The sequence below is a fragment of the Tiliqua scincoides genome, chromosome 6 (assembly GCF_035046505.1).
Source record: "Tiliqua scincoides isolate rTilSci1 chromosome 6, rTilSci1.hap2, whole genome shotgun sequence".
Taxonomy (NCBI): Eukaryota; Metazoa; Chordata; class Lepidosauria; order Squamata; family Scincidae; genus Tiliqua; species Tiliqua scincoides.
Genome location: NC_089826.1, coordinates 15,828,517 through 15,846,431, shown reverse-complemented (window position 1 = coordinate 15,846,431; position 17,915 = coordinate 15,828,517). Strand labels below are relative to the sequence as shown.

The window sequence follows — 17,915 nt, the reverse complement described above, 5'->3', positions numbered from 1 at the left end:
AAATATTTGGAACCATGGCATTTGATATCGTTTTTCATTCCTCCTTTAATTATTTAATGGAAGTTCCTTGCCATTTAGATCTTTTCCCCGTCCGTCCATCCATCCATCCATCCATCCATCCATCCATCCATCCATCCTGTATTCTCCCTACTAATGAGGTTCCTAGGAATGCCTCCTGGATGCAACAGAAAGTTCACAGAAGCAACCAAGAAGTTAACGGAAAGTACGAAAGTAGGTTCCAGTTGCATCTGGGAGAATGGAAAGTTCTCGGAACTTTCTTGCAACGGAAAGTACGAAAGTAGGTTCCAGTTGCATCTGGGATATATTCTGAGGCCCCCAGAGGTCAATGGAGGCCAGCAGCAGACTAGCACAATCTGGAAGCAGCCTCAGAGGATTCCAGGTAAGGTTTTTGGGAGCAGATTTGAGCATTGCATCATGACCCACCCTACATAAAGTCACAATGCACAGTTTGGGAAATGCTCGGCTATATACAGTTGCTTTATCATTGCCTCTGAGGAAAAGTATCCACTTAATGCACTTTGGGACTAACAATTTTTTTTTAAAAAGAGCTCTAATGCACCTTTGAGGTTTTGGGCATTTGCACCTTCCTTTCCAAGTGAGAAAGAATCACAAAAGAATAAAAAAGGCACACGATATCAGTGTTTGCACCACTCGGTATGGGAGGGCAGTATGTCACCCCTATGATGGACTTCCTCCCATGCAGTGGGTGCGGCAATGCCCCAGGTGGTGGGTGTGATGATGTACCATTGTCCCACCCAAGCTGGTGTTTCGGCTATAACTTTTGAAAGAATAGAGACATTTCAACATGGTTTGTTTCATTGCATCCTGATTATGCAAAGATTGATCTATAACATGGTGGTATTATTCAAAAATACTAAGATCTTAAAAATTTTGGCCAGTAGTGGTGTCAAACCCCCCCCATGTGCATCATCCAGTGCGGCCCACACACCCCCAGTGATACCACAGCAAGACGTGATCATCTTCCATATGTTTTAAGGAAACAATGAGTAACTTCCTTACTTTAAATACGAGTTCTCCTATCAGTCCATTCCAGGTCCCGTTGTCCTGCGGACGTCCGTACTTGTGATCTGGCGCAATATAAATTTCATAGGTGAAGCCCAGGTAAGTAGATAGAGATTCCAAGACATCAATGGAAAAGCCTTGGTATTTCTTTGGTTTCCCCAAAACATTTTCTGACACCATCACAAATGGCTCCTCCTACACATGAAAGAAAGAGAAGCACAGAGTAATAATGGAGACTTATTATGCTGTTTGAAATGGAAACTAAAGTGTTCAAAACCTCATGTTCTGCCTTTACACTCAGCTTTCCCCACTGCCCACTATATTTGCAGATGTTGACAGATTTGCCCTGTATTCTGATGGCTGAACATCTATGTAAAAAACATAGATCATCAAATGGCTTGGGACTGCAATACCTAAAGAACTGCCTCTGCCCACACAATCTTGCTGGCCCATTCAAGTCTGTGGGGGAGGACCTCTTGCATATTCCTCCCATACTCTTCCCAGGAATGTCTGAAAGGGCCTTCTCAGTTGTGGCACCCAATCTCTAGTATTCTTTGCCCCAAGAGAATCATGCGGCCCTTTCTTTTTTTGTACAGTGATTCTGTTGCCTTTTGAAAACATTGACCTTTCAACAGGCCTTTTCCTTGCCTTCTGTTGATCCTTTTATCTACCTCCTTTTTTAAAATGAGAGTTGTGTTGTTGTTATCTGTAGCTCTGCTTGTTTTTAATTGATTTTATGGTTCTATTTTTATTACATGACATTCACTGCCTTATTTTTTCTGATAATTTATATCTTGTCCTTTTTTAGGCAAACACAGGGTAGCTAACAAAATGATTAAAGAGCACTAACAGCAAAAGCACAATCAATAAAGACAAAACACACAATAAAAACTGCAAAAAACCCAAACAGTTTTAACTAAGTTTTGTAACATAATTACAACCCCTATAGAATGTCTTTACAACTGTCTAAGTGCCCAATCGTAAGGGCTCATAGCATCGGTGCTGGGTTTTGTAAACGTGCCATATAGCAAATTTATGGCATGTACTGGTGTCTGCCAAGCACTGGACAGATACCACTCATAGCATGGTAAGAGATCCAAGGGGCAGTGAGGGTCTTGGGGGTGGGAGGGAGGCATTCCGAGGTGGGAGAGGGAGTGGGGAGAGGAACCTGCCCAGGAGGGGAATGGGACCAGTGGAGTCCTGCTAGCAAAATAACCAGCGCAGACTTGACAAGCTCCATTGTCAAGGGGGCCCAGGGCTTTCCTTGGACGAAGTGGACAAAAGTCCTCTTCCCCCAAGGAGACCTCCGGTGGCCCTGGCATTGCTGTTAGATGCAGCAGTAGCCATTTTGGCGCTGCTGCTCCCAGCGAAGCCTCCAGGGATAGGAATGGACTGACCATGTGGGAAAAGAGGAGGCCTGTCAAATCACATTGGGGAATCTGCCTATGGGGGAAGAGGGGCAAGCGGGGGTTGGATGATCAGGTGCAGTACATAATGGCCCTTTCCCCCACTTACCCTCTAGTCAGACTGGGAGTTACTGGGAAAATGGGTTTCATTGCCACCATCCAAGACTGAGAAAGACCCAGGTAAGTAAAGACCATCTTGAGAAAGACTCTCCCCAGGTTAGAAAAGTGCCCTTAATCTGAGGTGAAATCTCACCTAAAACCAAAAGAGCAAAATATTTTGCCTTAAATGCATTGTGCAGGATGCTTCCAGGTCCACCGGGAAAAGGGGAAAATGTGTTTCAAGAAAGGATGATTTTTGTATAGCAAGGACTTATTCAGATCACTTGTTGGGCTATTACATAATAGCAGCTCATAATTCAGAATTTGCATGCAGTCAAAAAGTGACTACTAATTGCATCTGATTTATAAGCTTGTTTAAAACATGCCAAGCTTGCAGCTCAAGAACTGTAAGCTTCCATTAAGCCATGTACAAAAGCTGTCAGGTGAAGAAGTCAGGGATGGCTTCCATTTTATTACAGGCCGGCAACAGGATTTGTGACCTCCAACACTCTTCCAGATATTAACATTTCAATGGACCTTGAAAAGCATGAACACATTGGGATGTTCCTGGTTCACAGGCTAATGTAGTGTATCTAGTTCCTGTAAGCCACATTTGCAGTGATTTCACACATCATCGGGACTCTACATTATAATGGGTCTTGAACTACTAACTGGAGGGATGCCAGGAAGGGAACCAAAATCTTAAATACCACCTAGCTCTCCTCAAAGAGGGCAAGAGGATGAAACAACCCATTCAGTTTGTCTCCTTGCATGAACAGTCTAAACTAGGTCTGGAGATATCTTGGGTTCCAGATAAGCATCCAAGTTATGTTTGCTTAATTGTCTAACAACACAATCTTTTGCATGGTTACCCAGGCAAGTGCAGATAGGACTGCAGCCTAAACTACTGTAGTTATGAACTCAATTTGAAAATTCAACCAGCCAATAGAACTCACCGCAGATATGCGCCTATAAGTCGATCTCAAAGATAAGGACAGGTTTGAGCCAAAATTATGGAATTTTCTATGACCTTCAGATAAGTCAGAGGTTAAACTTAGGGGGGTGTCTGAGTCTGACTAATTTAGGGTACAATTCTATCCTGTGCTGGAACAGGCAAGCCAGGAGGCTTGCGCTGTATTCAGCGCAGGATAGTGGCCAGAAGTAGCTCAGCCAAAGGTAAGGGGAAACATTTCCCCTTACCTCTGGGTAAGGGCTGCTGGCCCCTATGGGTCTCTTTGGACTTGCGCCACCTCTTGAGTGGTCCTGGAAGGTCAGGGGTCAACCCAGCTGGTGGATCGTCCGATGGAATGGGCCTTGGCAAGTGCCCAGATTGGTCAACTCCCTGGTACCACCCATCAGGAAAGGACAAAATAGTTATCAGCTAGAATATTCTGCTTTTGACCAGCATCATGGTAACTATCATTATGACAATTTGCAAGCTTGTTTAACTTTTAGTCCCAGTTGATTAAAGAAGAGTATTTTATAAATGAAAGATGCTGCATCTAATAGATGCTGACCAAAACCCAAACTAAAATCCTTTCAATCTTTCTCCAGGAGATGAAACTTTATTTCTATCTCATATGTTTGCTGGTGGTCAGAAAAAAAGCAGACGTTTCTGCATATGATTAGCAAAATTGCCCAAGGTAGGCAAAGGAAAGCACAGTCAAAGCATCCGATGAACAGTGGATCTTTTCTAGGCTTTTTCTGTAACAATGTGCTGACACTTCATTCTTGGGGGAGGGGGGAGGATGAGTTCGGTTAGGGTAATACGAGATCGCTAAATAGCTTCACAAGTACTCTCATCAAATTATAGGGAATGGGCTGAAGTGATTTCTGTTGCTCATCATTCACTGGCTCCCTGTTGAGAAACCACAGGAGTCAATACCTTTTCATTCTCTACAAGAAATATCTGGTTGACTGCATGTTGGAGACAAAGTCCATGGGGTTGAGTTTCCAAGGAGCTTTCTGGAACAGAATGGGGCCACTTCACCTATTGCAGCAAAAAGTTCCTTGTTTCTGTGGTGCAAATTGTGGACATAATCGCATACCTTGTAGCTCCTCATAAGGCTCTGGTTGAACCCTTCCCTCCAGTCTGCCAGTATACATGTCTGCCTGTGCATACAGGCTGCCTGTGCACATTGTCCACCACTGCAGGCTATTTGCTTCAAACAGAATCACTCAAACACAATAGCCACATTCCAAGCACAGAAGTAGGAGAAGGGAAATTAAACCAGAGTATAACAAGGAAAAAGGTGGCATCAGGTCAGGCATTGGCTAAGGACCTACACTCTCTATCCAGTCCTTGAACCCCCTTCCTAGTACTTATGGCAATGATGGCATGAGTAAATTAACAGTCCAATTTGGGTCTTGTGCTGACAGAACCCACATTTCATCAGCACAAGCTGCTTGGGCTGCTGTAATGGCATGCTGACCAGGGTCTCCAGTGCAATTGGCTTGTGGCCACAGGCATATGAACGGCCTCCAGAGTCCCCCAGTGAAGCAGGTAATTCAGCAGAGGGTGCATTCCGGGGGAGGATCAGGGTGGGGATTGAGATTGGTTAGGGGCATGTCAAAGGCAGGCTGGGGGCAGATATCAGCGGCAGTGGTCATGCCAATAATCTATGCCCACGGTCCAGGATTGACACCCCCTCAGAACCACTTGGATTTATGCCAGCCAATGAGCTGCTGCAGGACCAAGCAGGCCCATTGGGAACAAGACACTGGCAGAGGAGGTAAGTAAAAAATGTTTTTTATTTGTTGACTGGTCTCTGGCTAGCTTGTAGTGAAGCACATAAGAACAGCCCCACTGAATCAGGCCATAGGCCCATCTAGTCCAGCTTCCTGTATCTCACAGCAGCCCCACCAAATGCCCCAGGGAGCACACCAGATAACAAGAGACCTGCATCCTGGTGCCCTCCCTTGCATCTGACATAGCCCATTTCTAAAATCAGGAGGTTGCACATACACATCATGGCCTGTAACCTGTAATGGATTTTTCCTCCAGAAACTTGTCCAATCCCCTTTTAAAGATTGGACCACCACCACCACAAGATTCACCCAACAGTGAAGGCAATCTTTAAATCAAAAGATTTAAAGATTCAAAAGGTACCACCTTTTAAAGATTGGAGCTCCAGAAGGATCTCTCCAAACTGACAGAATGGGAAGCAAAATGGCTGATGCGCTTCAATGTCAGTAAGTGTAAAGTCATGCACATTGGGGCAAAAAATCAAAACTTCACATATAGGCTAATGCGTTCTGAGCTGTCTGTGAAAGATCAGGAGAGAGATCTTGGGGTGGTGGTGGACAGGTCGATGAAAGTGTCGAACCAATGTGCGGCGGCAGTGAAGAAGGCCAATTCTATGCTTGGGATCATTAGAAAAGGTATTGAGAACAAAACGGCTAATATTATAATGCCATTGTACAAATCTATGGTAAGGCCACACCTGGAGTATTGTGTCCAGTTCTGGTCACTGCATCTCAAAAAGGATATAGTGGAAATGGAAAAGGTGCAAAAGAGAGCAACTAAGATGATTTCGGGGCTGGGGCACCTTCCTTATGAGGAAAGACTACGACATTTGGGCCTCTTCAGCCTAGAAAAGAGATGCCTGAGGGGAGACATGTCTCAATCATGACATAGAAAATTATGCATGGGAAAGATAAAGTGGATAGAGAGATGCTCTTTACACTCTCACATAACACCAGAACCAGGGGACATCCACTCAAATTTAGTGTTGGGAGAGTTAGGACAGACAAAAGAAAATATTTCTTTACTCAGTGTGTGGTTGGTCTGTGGAACTCCTTGCCGCAGGATGTGGTGATGGCATCTGGCCTGGATGCCTTTAAAAGGGGATTGGACAAGTTTCTGGAGGAAAAATCCGTTGCAGGTTACAAGCCATGATGTGTATGTGCAACCTCCTGATTTTAGAAATGGGCTATGTCAGATGCAAGGGAGGGCACCAGGATGCAGGTCTCTTGTTATCTGGTGTGCTCCCTGGGGCATTTGGTGGGGCTGCTGTGAGATACAGGAAGCTGGACTAGATGGACCTATGGCCTGATCCAGTGGGGCTGTTCTTATGTTCTTACGTAATTGAATATACAAATACATACAGTAGAGTATGGAATCTAGGGGTTAGGCTGAAGATTTCAGAGCTTCTCAGAGACAGCTATTTACTCTGTAGTACTCAGCTGATGTAACTTGGCATGAATAATGAAAAGCAAAGAAAATTAGAGTGGTAAGTGGGAATCACTGCCTCTTGGGGACCAAAAGGCAAGATCAAAACCTCTAGAGTGTGTGTGCGATTACTCACTTGTGTGTCCACAAAGTTAAGTTACTATGTACGACAATCGTTTTGGTCTTATAGCAGCAGTTCATTCTGATGACAGTAAACGTTTAGGACTCTTTTAATGCCCCAGGGAATGCCTTTCATGATTATGAATTATTAAACTTGTAGAATATAGACTTTATCTAACCAAGGAATCAAAATGTGTATGTCATCATTGCATTCTCCTTGCAAAAGGTCTGGGGTTATTTTAGTAAGAGGCATTGACTGTTGCTTGTTATAATTTTAGCCCCCTTTAGTACCTTTCATTGGCTCAAATCTCTTTGTTATGATGGATAATGAAGGTGGTAATGAGAAAATGTTATCAGGAAAGATCATTGTGTATCATTCAAAGCTGGGTGTCACCAGGCCAGTATACAGAAAGCCCACTGTTTTTGTTTTTGAAAGAAAGGAGCAAAATGAAGAGCTAAGCTAAAGGTATGCATCAACTATTGTTTTCATTTTTTATGTTGATTTTCAGCAGTCTCCACAACATTTTTTACTATTTTCATCCTGAATACAAGTCACTGGTCATTGAGCATTGTGCACAGGCAAAGGTCCCTTCTGTCTGTCCTCAAAATAAACCAGTTTTGAGAGTTTGATGGGAACACTCCAATAGCCCAATTTAGAGCCCAGTCCTGAAGCTGGTGGAATGTACATACTGCCAGCTCTGGTGATGCAAATGTGCCATAAAACATGCTCGCGGCACTGGGGGCGGACGGAGCTCCAGTGTTGGGCCAGCATCAGTAGACTCTGCACCTCAGTGCCAGGAGGATGGCCAGCCAGCGTTCCCGCAGCACCGGCTGGAGGTGAGTGTTTTCAGGGGGAAGGAGGGGAATGGGTAGAACGGGGCAGAAGGAGGGTGGAGAGAGGACTGGAGGAAAGGGGGTGAATATGGTGGAAGCATCTGCCAACACATCTTGAACCCCCCTGAGAGCCGGGCAACCCAACACATGCCTCCTTGACTATGCCACTGGCTACTGTCTGCCTGGGGAAGGGAGCAAATGCTCCCTGCCCCCAAGGAGACCCAGTGGTAGCCACGGCGCCCACAGAATCTAGTGGTCACCCTTTTGGCACTGCCAGGTTCAGGACTGTGCTGTTAGCCATTATTCCTCCTTCCCTGTTAAAACTTCCCCTATCCTTAAGCTAAAAATCTTTACATAAAAAAGAGCAGATGACTCCTACCCCAACAGGAAATGCTTCATCATCCCCAGTTGCAAATGATGCTCTGTGCAGCCAGGAAGAGGCTCACCACCTCACTGTAATGAAGTTGCAGTGATGCACCACACATCACGGAGCCCAAGCAAACACCATTGGAGATGCTGCTGTTGGGATGGGAGCCCTTTGCTATCCAATATCTTCCCTGAAGATTGTTTGACTTGGGAAGGGCAAGAAAGGTAACAGGCAGCAGAAAGCATGGTGAAGAATGGTGTAAGCCCAAAGTGATCTGCCCCTCTGATCTATACACCCTAGGTGGCTGCCTAGTTTGCCTAATGATACCACTATTCCTGCCTAGGGCTGACCCATGATAGTCATGCTCAGGGGACATTCCCTGGCCCAACTCCCTGTGCTTTCTCTATAGCTCCCTATACACAGTGCCTTGTGTACAAAAGACAAAACACATGAAAAATTTCAGTTTTCATATTCTTGGCATACAGGTGTGCCCCAGTATCCGAGGGAGTTCCGTTCTGGACCCCCTACAGGGGAATTGCGGACACCTTTTAAAAAGAAAGGAAAAGTGAATGAGAATGCTAAAAATAGCTCCATTTATCAGCACAGCAAAACTGCTGCGTTTTCAGGGCTGCCGGCAGTCGTCTAAGCTGCCTGAGTGAAAGGGGGAGCTTCAGAGCAACCAGGAAGAGGATCCAGGCAGCTTGGATGACTGCCTGCAGCCCAGAAAATGCAGGGTTTCACTGCAGTAAGGTACATGGAGCTATTTTTAGTGTGCTCACTTACTTTCTCTATCCTTTAAAGGGTGTCCTGGAGAACTGCAGAACCGCGAATAACTAAAACTGGGGATACTGAATCTGCAAATACCAGGATATTTCTGTACTTATTTGGGCGAAATGTTAAGTCTCCGAAATGTTAATTTTTACCCAAATACTCAAAATAGATAAACTTGTTTCAGTTCTTAATGAAGACTCATGGAAAGAACACTCATGTAGTAATAATTATGCGGCAAGACTAACAATAAGGCTTATGGTGCTATCTATTTTTGCTGCTGCTTTTACTGTAACTGCTAATAACATAATTTTGCAATGCTATTACCAAAGGTCTACTCCAGTATCTTAGTCAGGTCAGTTGCACCAATTCTGCCTTGTTTTGTGAATCTCATCACAAAGCCTGGCAATGCATATATCAACACCCCAACTTTCTGTTACAAAAGTGGTCTTTAAAAAAAAAAAAAGACTAGAGCACTAGAAACAAACAAAACTCCCTTGAGAAATTCTACTAGTCAAAATGTTCATATGACTCTGCCTTCCACTGAATCAGGCTATTGGTCCATTCAGGTAAATGTACCCTGTACCGGGTGACAGTGGGTTTGGGGGAGTCTTTCCCTGTCTCACTTGGAGATGCCAAGAATTGGGCATGGGACCTTCTGCGTGTCCAACAGGTGCCCCCAATCCCCTAATCTTATCAGGGCCCAATCCTATTCAACTCTCCAGCACCAATGCCAACCGGGCATGTGCTGCATCGTGTGGTGGTGGGGGCAGTCACACAAACTTCCTCAAGGTAAGAGAAATGCTTCCTTATTTTGGGGCTACATTGCTGCAGCAGCGGCCCCAGAAAGCTGGGTAGGACTGGGCCCTCAGTTTTCTTTTAACTTCCCTTAAAATTTCTACAAATGTTTTGCCATAAGCAGTTCTCTACATTGACATTGAATTTAGTTTGAGGTGAAATTTGGTGTCAAATTGAAATGTGACAACCACCGCATCTCCATACAAGCCTATTCTAATCTTATTGAACCTCTTTTAATTCCTCTTGAAAGTCCTGTACAGGTTCCATCTGAGCAGAGTCTGCTAAATTTGACCAACATTCTTTAGTGGCCACTTGTAAATAATATTATACGGTAGTTCTTCAAAAGTGTTTTCTGGCTAAAGTGCAAACAAGTCACTCAGTTGGTGCAAATAAAGACCAAAATGCAAAAGTACAGAAAGCCAATGTATTTTGGAAGGAGGATAACCCAAGATGATGAGTGTGAAACCTTCATTACAATGAAAAAGGCTGTGTCATCACATAATTTGATTCACAATGTTGACTTTTCTTTCAGTGAAAATTTCTTTATGAAGCTAGGGGCTGAAGAATAGGAATGCTTCTTTTTCCAACTGCCATGCTTCTGAAACTTTACTTTGCTGAGCTATTAAGCAGAATGTGTTTCAGGTAGAACAGCATTCCTCCTTTGGGGAGTAACCTGATAGATGAAGATCAGTAGGTAGCCAACCCTTTAGGGAGTTCTGGCCAAGGTATACAATGTTCTCCACTTAACACTCTAAGCTCTCAATCAGAACCTCTGGCAATTCTCAGTTTAAACTAGTAATAACCATTTTCCATAGAGCACAATGTCTTATCCTGTCACTCTTGGGACTAAGTGAAATAAAAGCCCGATTGCTTGAGCTTCTAATATATCTGTAGGCAAGCTGAAAATGGCTGCAGATTCACATCTTTATGAAGTGTGAGCAGCTAGGTGAGGTCTGAGCCTCACGCTGGTGTCTGGTGTAGCACCCTTGGTGAGCTTAGACACTTCTGTGTCTAACTAGTGAAGCAGTATGAAGAAAACCATTACACACCAGTTTCTAGCTTGTTTCCAACACAGCATCTGAGAATGTGAGCAATAAGCAACATCAAAATTTCTCCAGAGTTACTTAAGGGAAGATAGTAACACTAACGACCCACTCCTACCCACTCCTCTGTGTTGCCAGAATGTGTGTTCTAGAGGTGCAGTATGCTTGATGGCGGTCACAAAGTATGACTCATCAGCACAACCAGACTGCCACTTCAAGCAGCAAACTTGAAGCAAATAACAAAAGTAAGAGTAATAATAAATTTTATGGTACTTCTGTACACTGCAGTGTAATAAACAGAATTTATTTTTGGGTTTTTGGTAGGGAATAGGGCAGTGTTTCCCAAACTGTGTGCTGCGGCGAACTCACAGGGGCGCTATGGGTGTCCCTGATGACTTCTTCTTACCAGCTCTCCTGAGTGCCACCATCTTAGATCATGCGAGATCTCCTGTGATCCAAGATGGCATCACCCAGGAGATCCTAAAAAAGGTCACCACAAAAGAAAGGTACCGTGACCATGATAAGTTTGTAGACTGCTGGAATAGGGAATAGTTTTTGGTGAGAAAATAAATCATAAATCTTATACATGTTATGCAGAAACACTACTTGAGAAATAATTGAGAGTAATTTGGAGGCACTGTAGATCACTGGCAGGGCACATACTTTGCATGTAGAAGGTTTCAGGTTCAATCCATGATGCATTCAGGCAGACCAAGGAAAAGATCCTTACCTGAAACCTTGGAGAGCTGCTCCTAAGCTGAGTACCAAATACTGAGTTATACAGACCAATGGTCTGCTGTCCTAGTTGTGTTAAGATTTATTGGGAATCTACTTTTTTAAATTTACATATATATGTATAAACTGCAAGACAACTGAAGTGTCTGCCCTTCTTTCTGTTGCTCTTTTGTGCATGTCCTTAGAAGGAAAGGCAGGAGGATGCCTGTTTCTTAGCAAAAACCTATGAAGAAAAATTTCCTCCTGAAATGCTGGTAATTTACAGCTGCGCTGACAAATGGGCTCATTTTATTGCTCGATGAATAAAATCATCATGAGGATTGATGCATGACAGAAGCCGCTTGGCTATTTGCTATTCTTTCTAGTCACACCAGACCTGAGATTGGAAGCTGTCACTGGGTATGAAATACGCTTTGTGAGATTCCTGGGAGGCAGTCATTTTTAATTTTGAACAGATAACATGCAGTAAGTAATATGGGTTTTGAAGCTGTTGGCACTTCTAAAAATAATACATCTGGTAATGCAGTCTCTAAACAGAACTGATTGCTTCCAATGCAAAGGCTAGCCAGACTTAACTTTTCTAAGGCCACTTTACTGGTTGACAAGAGACCCTGATTGAGAGAAGAGTCCCCCTGAGTGGCATAAACTTTCATCTGCCAGGGACATCTGGGTTTGGGGCTTGGCCTATTGAGCATACTTCAAACTGTGGACACTTCAGCCTCAAAGTACTCTTCAAAGATAGGAAATAGAGATGTATAACATCAAGCCCTGCAATTGGCAAAGTGTAGGAAGCCTAGGAATTGACCAGGCAACTTATAACATTTACTTAGGGTGCAATCCAAACCAGCCCGGAGTTGTTGCGAAAGTGTTGTAAGGTGGTTTCGTGCCACCTTGAGAGTTGGGAGGCCGCCTCCAATGTCACTGCAAAGGAAAGGTGAGTTTGCGCTGGCTACTTTGGGCCATTTTGGAGATCTGGGGAGGGTGGGGGAAAGGTGAGTGGGCCTGTGGGTGGGTCAGGGACAAGTGGGGGTGGGACCAGGATCCAGCACTTGGGCCAGATCCTAATCCCATTCCCAGGTGACCAGTGCAGCACCAGGCTGCTTGGATCTGTACCATCTCTTTAGGTGGCGCAGATCTGACTAGCCCCATTGGGGCTGCTGCTGCATTACCCAGGGTAAGGAGAATCAGTTCCCCTTACCCCGGACTGAGCTACAGTCAGCCCCAATCCTGCACTGGTTAGGATTGGGCTGCCCAGTGTTTATTAAAGATTTGCAAGTTATCCACCAGTCAAGGTCCAGTGTGGATATTAACTATTGTTTTATAAACAAGAATAAAAATCTGTCAGGACCTACCAGAAGTGATGTCATTAACCTGGAAGTGATGTCATGGCCAGAAGTGACATCATCAATTTAGACTTCAAACCTAAGCTGCAATCAGCCAAAGGTTCTGTTACACGGTGCACTCATGCAATTATTTTCCATAGCTCAGAATTCAAATATTCCAGCTCTGAAGTCAAAGCAGAATACAGACTTGGATCCTTTTCCAGCCACACAGCCTCCCCCTTCCAGCATCCCATCTTCCCATCTATTGATCCAAGCTTCATGCCTCCCTCCTGGTGAGAGCCCACCTTGCGCAGCAGCTCTGTACCCTGTATTTTCAGCTCTGATCTTCAGTGGCAGCTGAGCTAGGTGCTACGCAACCCACTTGAAACTGGCTCGTGACCCACCCAGTGGGGCTTGACCCACAGTTTGAGAACCTACCCTAGGAAGCTGGTCTTCTGGGTTTGGACACTCAACAAACCATTTCCTTCTGTCTGCTATATAAAGTTCTGTTAACTGAGTTCAAGGACCTGAATTGGAGAATTTACCCTCCAGGCCTAGATTTGTGTACAACCATGACCTGCTCCTGAAAGGTTAAATCTGCTTCATCATAGAGAGGTAATGCAGCTATGGTGGTATTGCACACAATCTCCCCAACCCAATGCTGTCTCTCTGGCAAGCATGTGCAAGGCAGGGACGTAACCTGATGGGTTTTACCCCGTGAAATATATTGAAAAGGCACAGGAATCCTGTCAAGGAAAAAAGAAATGGCAACCCTAATTCATTTCCATGTCAAAAACAGTCCAAAGGTTCAACAATCAGCACTAGGGCCTTAAGAAATTATGACTAGAAAGGTTGTAATCGCTGTCAGTTACATTTTTACTCCTAAACATGCAATTCTACATTTTTACTTGTAAACTAGGGAGGAGGTAAGCTGCATTGAATTCAGTGAGATTTATGGCGGCTGGGAACAGAGTTTGATTGGGATGGATATCAATCATGAATGAGAGTACAACTCTGCACTCACTTAGCAGCCATTAATATGTCATTCGAAATCTGAGTTTTATTTCCAGTTATCTGTTTGCCCTATTTAACACATTGTAACTGCCCCCATCACTCTTTAGTTTTTTCAGAGCTGTTTGGTTTAAAAATAAATAAATAAATAAAAATAAAAAAAAATAATAATAATAATAATACAATAAGCTTCTCTTTCTTACAAAAGTACACCTCTTCATAATGACAGAGAATGCAAAATAAGGAAGACTTAAGCAAGCTATCAAGACCTGGGTCTTTCTTTTCTCTGTATATTGAACTTTCATGTTTTCCCCTCCTCCTATTTAATTAATGTTTGTCATAAGATATGTCTGCTTGATGATGGTAATGATACTTTGTTTTTAAACAACTGTTGCCAATTTATTCCTCAAATCTTGAAGTTATTTTTTTTTAATATAAAACACACACACACACATGGACAGAATTGTTTAAGTGTGGCTTGTCTCAAAGATTTCAGAAGAAAGATCTCACTTTTCATTGCTGTAGGTTAAGAATCATTAACCAACTTTAATATAGTACACAAAGTTTGATTTTAAAGCTGTGCCAGTAAGTTTAGGATAGATTACAGTGTGTGTATTGAAAGCACAGGGAAAGAGGCGTGCTATATGGTCATCCTGGAATTTATCGCATTTGTTCTGTGGCTAAGGACATCACAGCCCAGTCCTGAGCTGCCCAGCACACAGGGCTGCTGTGATGCCAAAATGGCTACTGCAGCATCCTGAGCACACTGGGTAGCAACCAGTAGCCCAGAGTAAGGGAAGTAGCCCCACAATGGGGCTACTCGATTCTGCAGTGGGTCTTCAGCTGACACAGAATCAAGGAGTCCCATGTCAGGCCACATGGCCTGACACGGGGCTCCAGATCCCATCTCTGGTCCTGCCTCCCTTCCATCCCGCTCCCTCCCCCACCGTGCCACCCCCTTGCCCTCTACCTGCCCCAGAATGCCTCTCACTGCCTCCCCCTGCCCCGTCTTACCTCTCTGCTGCCCTTCACACAATGTTGGGCGGTGAACCATGGGCCAGTGCTAGAGCTGGCCCTGTGCAGGCTTGCGCTGGGCTAGCTCCAGTGCTGGGCCCACATTAAGGCCCACAAACATACCTTACAGCACATTTGCAGTGCACACTGGAGGTTAGCTGGCATACAAAGATCTGGATCAGGCCCTCAGACAACTTACAGATCTTGGGTATACTGCATGAGCCATCCAAAATTCCAGATGTCTGTACAGAAGCACATTAAGGAATGAACCAAACCTCAGATCTGAACTGGTAAAGCCTCAAAAACCATAACAAGTTGGTAAGTACACCATGCATATGGCCAGCAATTTCTTGGTTGTAGTTCTTTCTGTACACCTCCCACAGCTGACAAGGCTCTGTTCAATTTCAAAAGCAGCTTGCTTCATCATCAGCTGTGGTAGGGCCAGCAGCTAAATTTCCCAGCTGAGTTCACTTCCATATGTGTACATGTCTGCTAATGGTGTGCAAAACCACTGCAGCTGGATTTTTCTCCCTGTAACCAGATTTTTAGAGCATGAGAGTTCTATCCACTTCAAGATGCAGGAACTGTTGCTTGAGGTCAACTATTCTTTCCAGCGTCAGGAAGGAAACTACTCATTGAGATGTAGGTTGTGTAGAATTGTGCAACAGACTGCTTTCTCAAGCCCTTTCCAAAGAAAGGAGAAGAGAATCTGAGTGAAGCAGACGACTGATTGATGGACTGTCTTCTTAATGACTCTTATCTTACATCACAATGGTCAGCAAGGCTGTTTTTCAATCACCTGAGCAAAGAAACTTTTTTAAATTGACTTGCTATAGTGTGTTTTTTTTGCCATCGCTTGGAACAGAACTCACGCAAATAATGAGGCTCAACCTGTAGTATTATTTTATTATTTACTATATTTCTATCCTACCTTTCTCCCTGAAGGGACCCAAGGCGGCTTTCTGTGGAAGTAGACGTACTACTTGGAGGAGCAACAGCATGTGAGCAGAGCCACCCAGTGTGTAGACTGCCCAATATTGCATATACGCAACAGGGATCAAATGTGTATCTGTGGGCTAGGCAGAAATGGGTTAAGGAAGATGTAAATTCAAAACATCATTTGAAATGTTTCTCAAGTCTTTGAGCCACAAATTAAAGCACAATGTATGATCTAGTCCCAACATTTAACTTTCAACTGTGGAAAGCATCTGCAGGGGTTACAATGAAGATATAAATTTTGGTCTCTAGCTCTTAGAGAGGCCTCCAGCATCAAATAACCTATGTTGTGACTTGGTTAAAGGCATGTGGGTTGCTCTCTCCTATGGTAGTGTACATCTGTTTAGTTTCTTTTTCCTGCCTTCATATTCTTCTTGCGTAGCAATGGCTACAGTTCTTTCATTGTTGCAAAATTAACAAAATTCAGCTTTGCTATGTATGGTACTAATGCATTCCCACAGCTCTGCTAACACTACTTTGAGCCGCTACATGGAGAAAAAAAGGTCTGCTAAAAATATATTAAAATGATAAAAATAACTTCTTGGCATCCTAAATACTAAGTTTTTTGTTTAGAGGGGTGCCCAAACCCCGGCCCTGGCGCCACTTGCGGCCCTCAAGGGCCCTTAATGGGCTTCTCAATGTGGCCCTCAGGGAGCCCCCAGTCTCCAATGAGCCTCTGGCCCTCTGTAGATTTGTTAGAGCCCGCACTGGCCCGAAGCAACTGCTCTCAGCATGAGGGCAACTGCATCCTGGTGCCCTCCCTTGCATCTGACATAGCCCATTTCTAAAATCAGGAGGTTGCACATACACATCATGGCTTGTAACCTGTAACGGATTTTTCCTCCAGAAACTTGTCCAATCCCCTTTTAAAGGCATCCAGGCCAGATGCCATCACCACATCCTGCGGCAAGGAGTTCCACAGACCAACCACACGCTGAGTAAAGAAATATTTTCTTTTGTCTGTCCTGACCTTTCCAACACTCAATTTTAGTGGATGTCCCTTCGTTCTGGTGTTATGTGAGAGTGTAAAGAGCATCTCTCTATCAGCTTTATCCTTCCCATGCATAATTTTGTATGTCTCAATCATGTCCCCCCCTCAGGCATCTCTTTTCTAGGCTGAAGAGGCCCAAACGCCATAGTCTTTCCTCATAAGGAAGGTGCCCCAGCCCAGTAATCATCTTAGTCACTCTCTTTTGCACGTTTTCCATTTCCACTATGTCCTTTTTGAGATGTGGCGACCAGAATTGGACACAATACTCCAGGTGTGGCCTTACCATTGATTTAAAGATTATCTTCAACCAGGTCTCAATCCAGGAGAGGACCTGCCCTCTAATTCCCTGACTGTGGAGTTTTTTCAGTAGCCTTTGGTGAGGCACCATGTCGAACGCCTTCTGAAAGTCCAGATATATAACGTCCACGGGTTCTCCACATCCACATGCCTGTTGACCTTTTCAAAGAATTCTAAAAGGTTTGTGAGGCAAGACTTACCCTTACAGAAGCCATGCTGATTCTCCCCTCAGCAAGCCTTGTTCATCTATGTCAGGGGTGCCCAAACCCTGGCCCTGGGGCCACTTGCAGCCATTGAGGACTCCCAATGTGGCCCTCAGGGAGACCACAGCCTTCAATGAGCCTCTGGCCCTCCAGAATCTTGCTGGAGCCTGCACTGGCCTGACGCAACTGCTCTGAGCATGAGGGCGATTGTTTGACCTCTCACATGAGCTGTGGGTGAGGGCTCGCTCTACTGCTTGCTGTTTCATGTCTGTGATGCAGTAGTGGCAGCAAAGAAAAGGTCAGCCTTGTTTTGTGCAAGGCCTTTTATAGGCCTTGAGCTATTGTAAGACCTTCGTTCATTCACACAAGTTCCACCTCTAGTATATTAAATTATGTAAATTTATTCAAATTTTAAATGTAAATTAATTCTTTTTTCCCCCCGGCCCCCGACACAGTGTCAGAGAGATGATGTGGCCCTCCTGCCGAAAACTTTGGACACCCCTGGTCTATGTGTTTTGAGATTCTATCTTTGAGGAGGCATTTTGCCATCTTACCCGGTATAGATGTTAGGTTGACTGGCCTATCGTTTCCTGGGTCCTCCCTCTTTCCCTTTTTAAAGATCGGCGTGACATTTGCTGTCCTCCAATCCTCTGGCACCATGGCCGTTTTGAGGGAAAAGTTGCATATTTTAGTCAA

The 17,915-nt window shown here is 44.3% G+C and overlaps 1 protein-coding gene across 2 annotated transcripts in view; it reads right to left on the bottom strand.

The window, feature by feature from the left end:
- The window catches only part of GRID2 (glutamate ionotropic receptor delta type subunit 2), a 997,958-nt gene that overhangs the window by 203,541 nt on the left and 776,502 nt on the right, over window positions 1–17,915 (bottom strand). For both annotated transcript variants that reach the window (XM_066632190.1, XM_066632191.1), the window contains one exon: window positions 1,042–1,239. In XM_066632190.1, coding sequence (XP_066488287.1) covers window positions 1,042–1,239 — 198 coding nt within the window. The remainder of the gene's footprint in view (window positions 1–1,041; window positions 1,240–17,915) is intronic.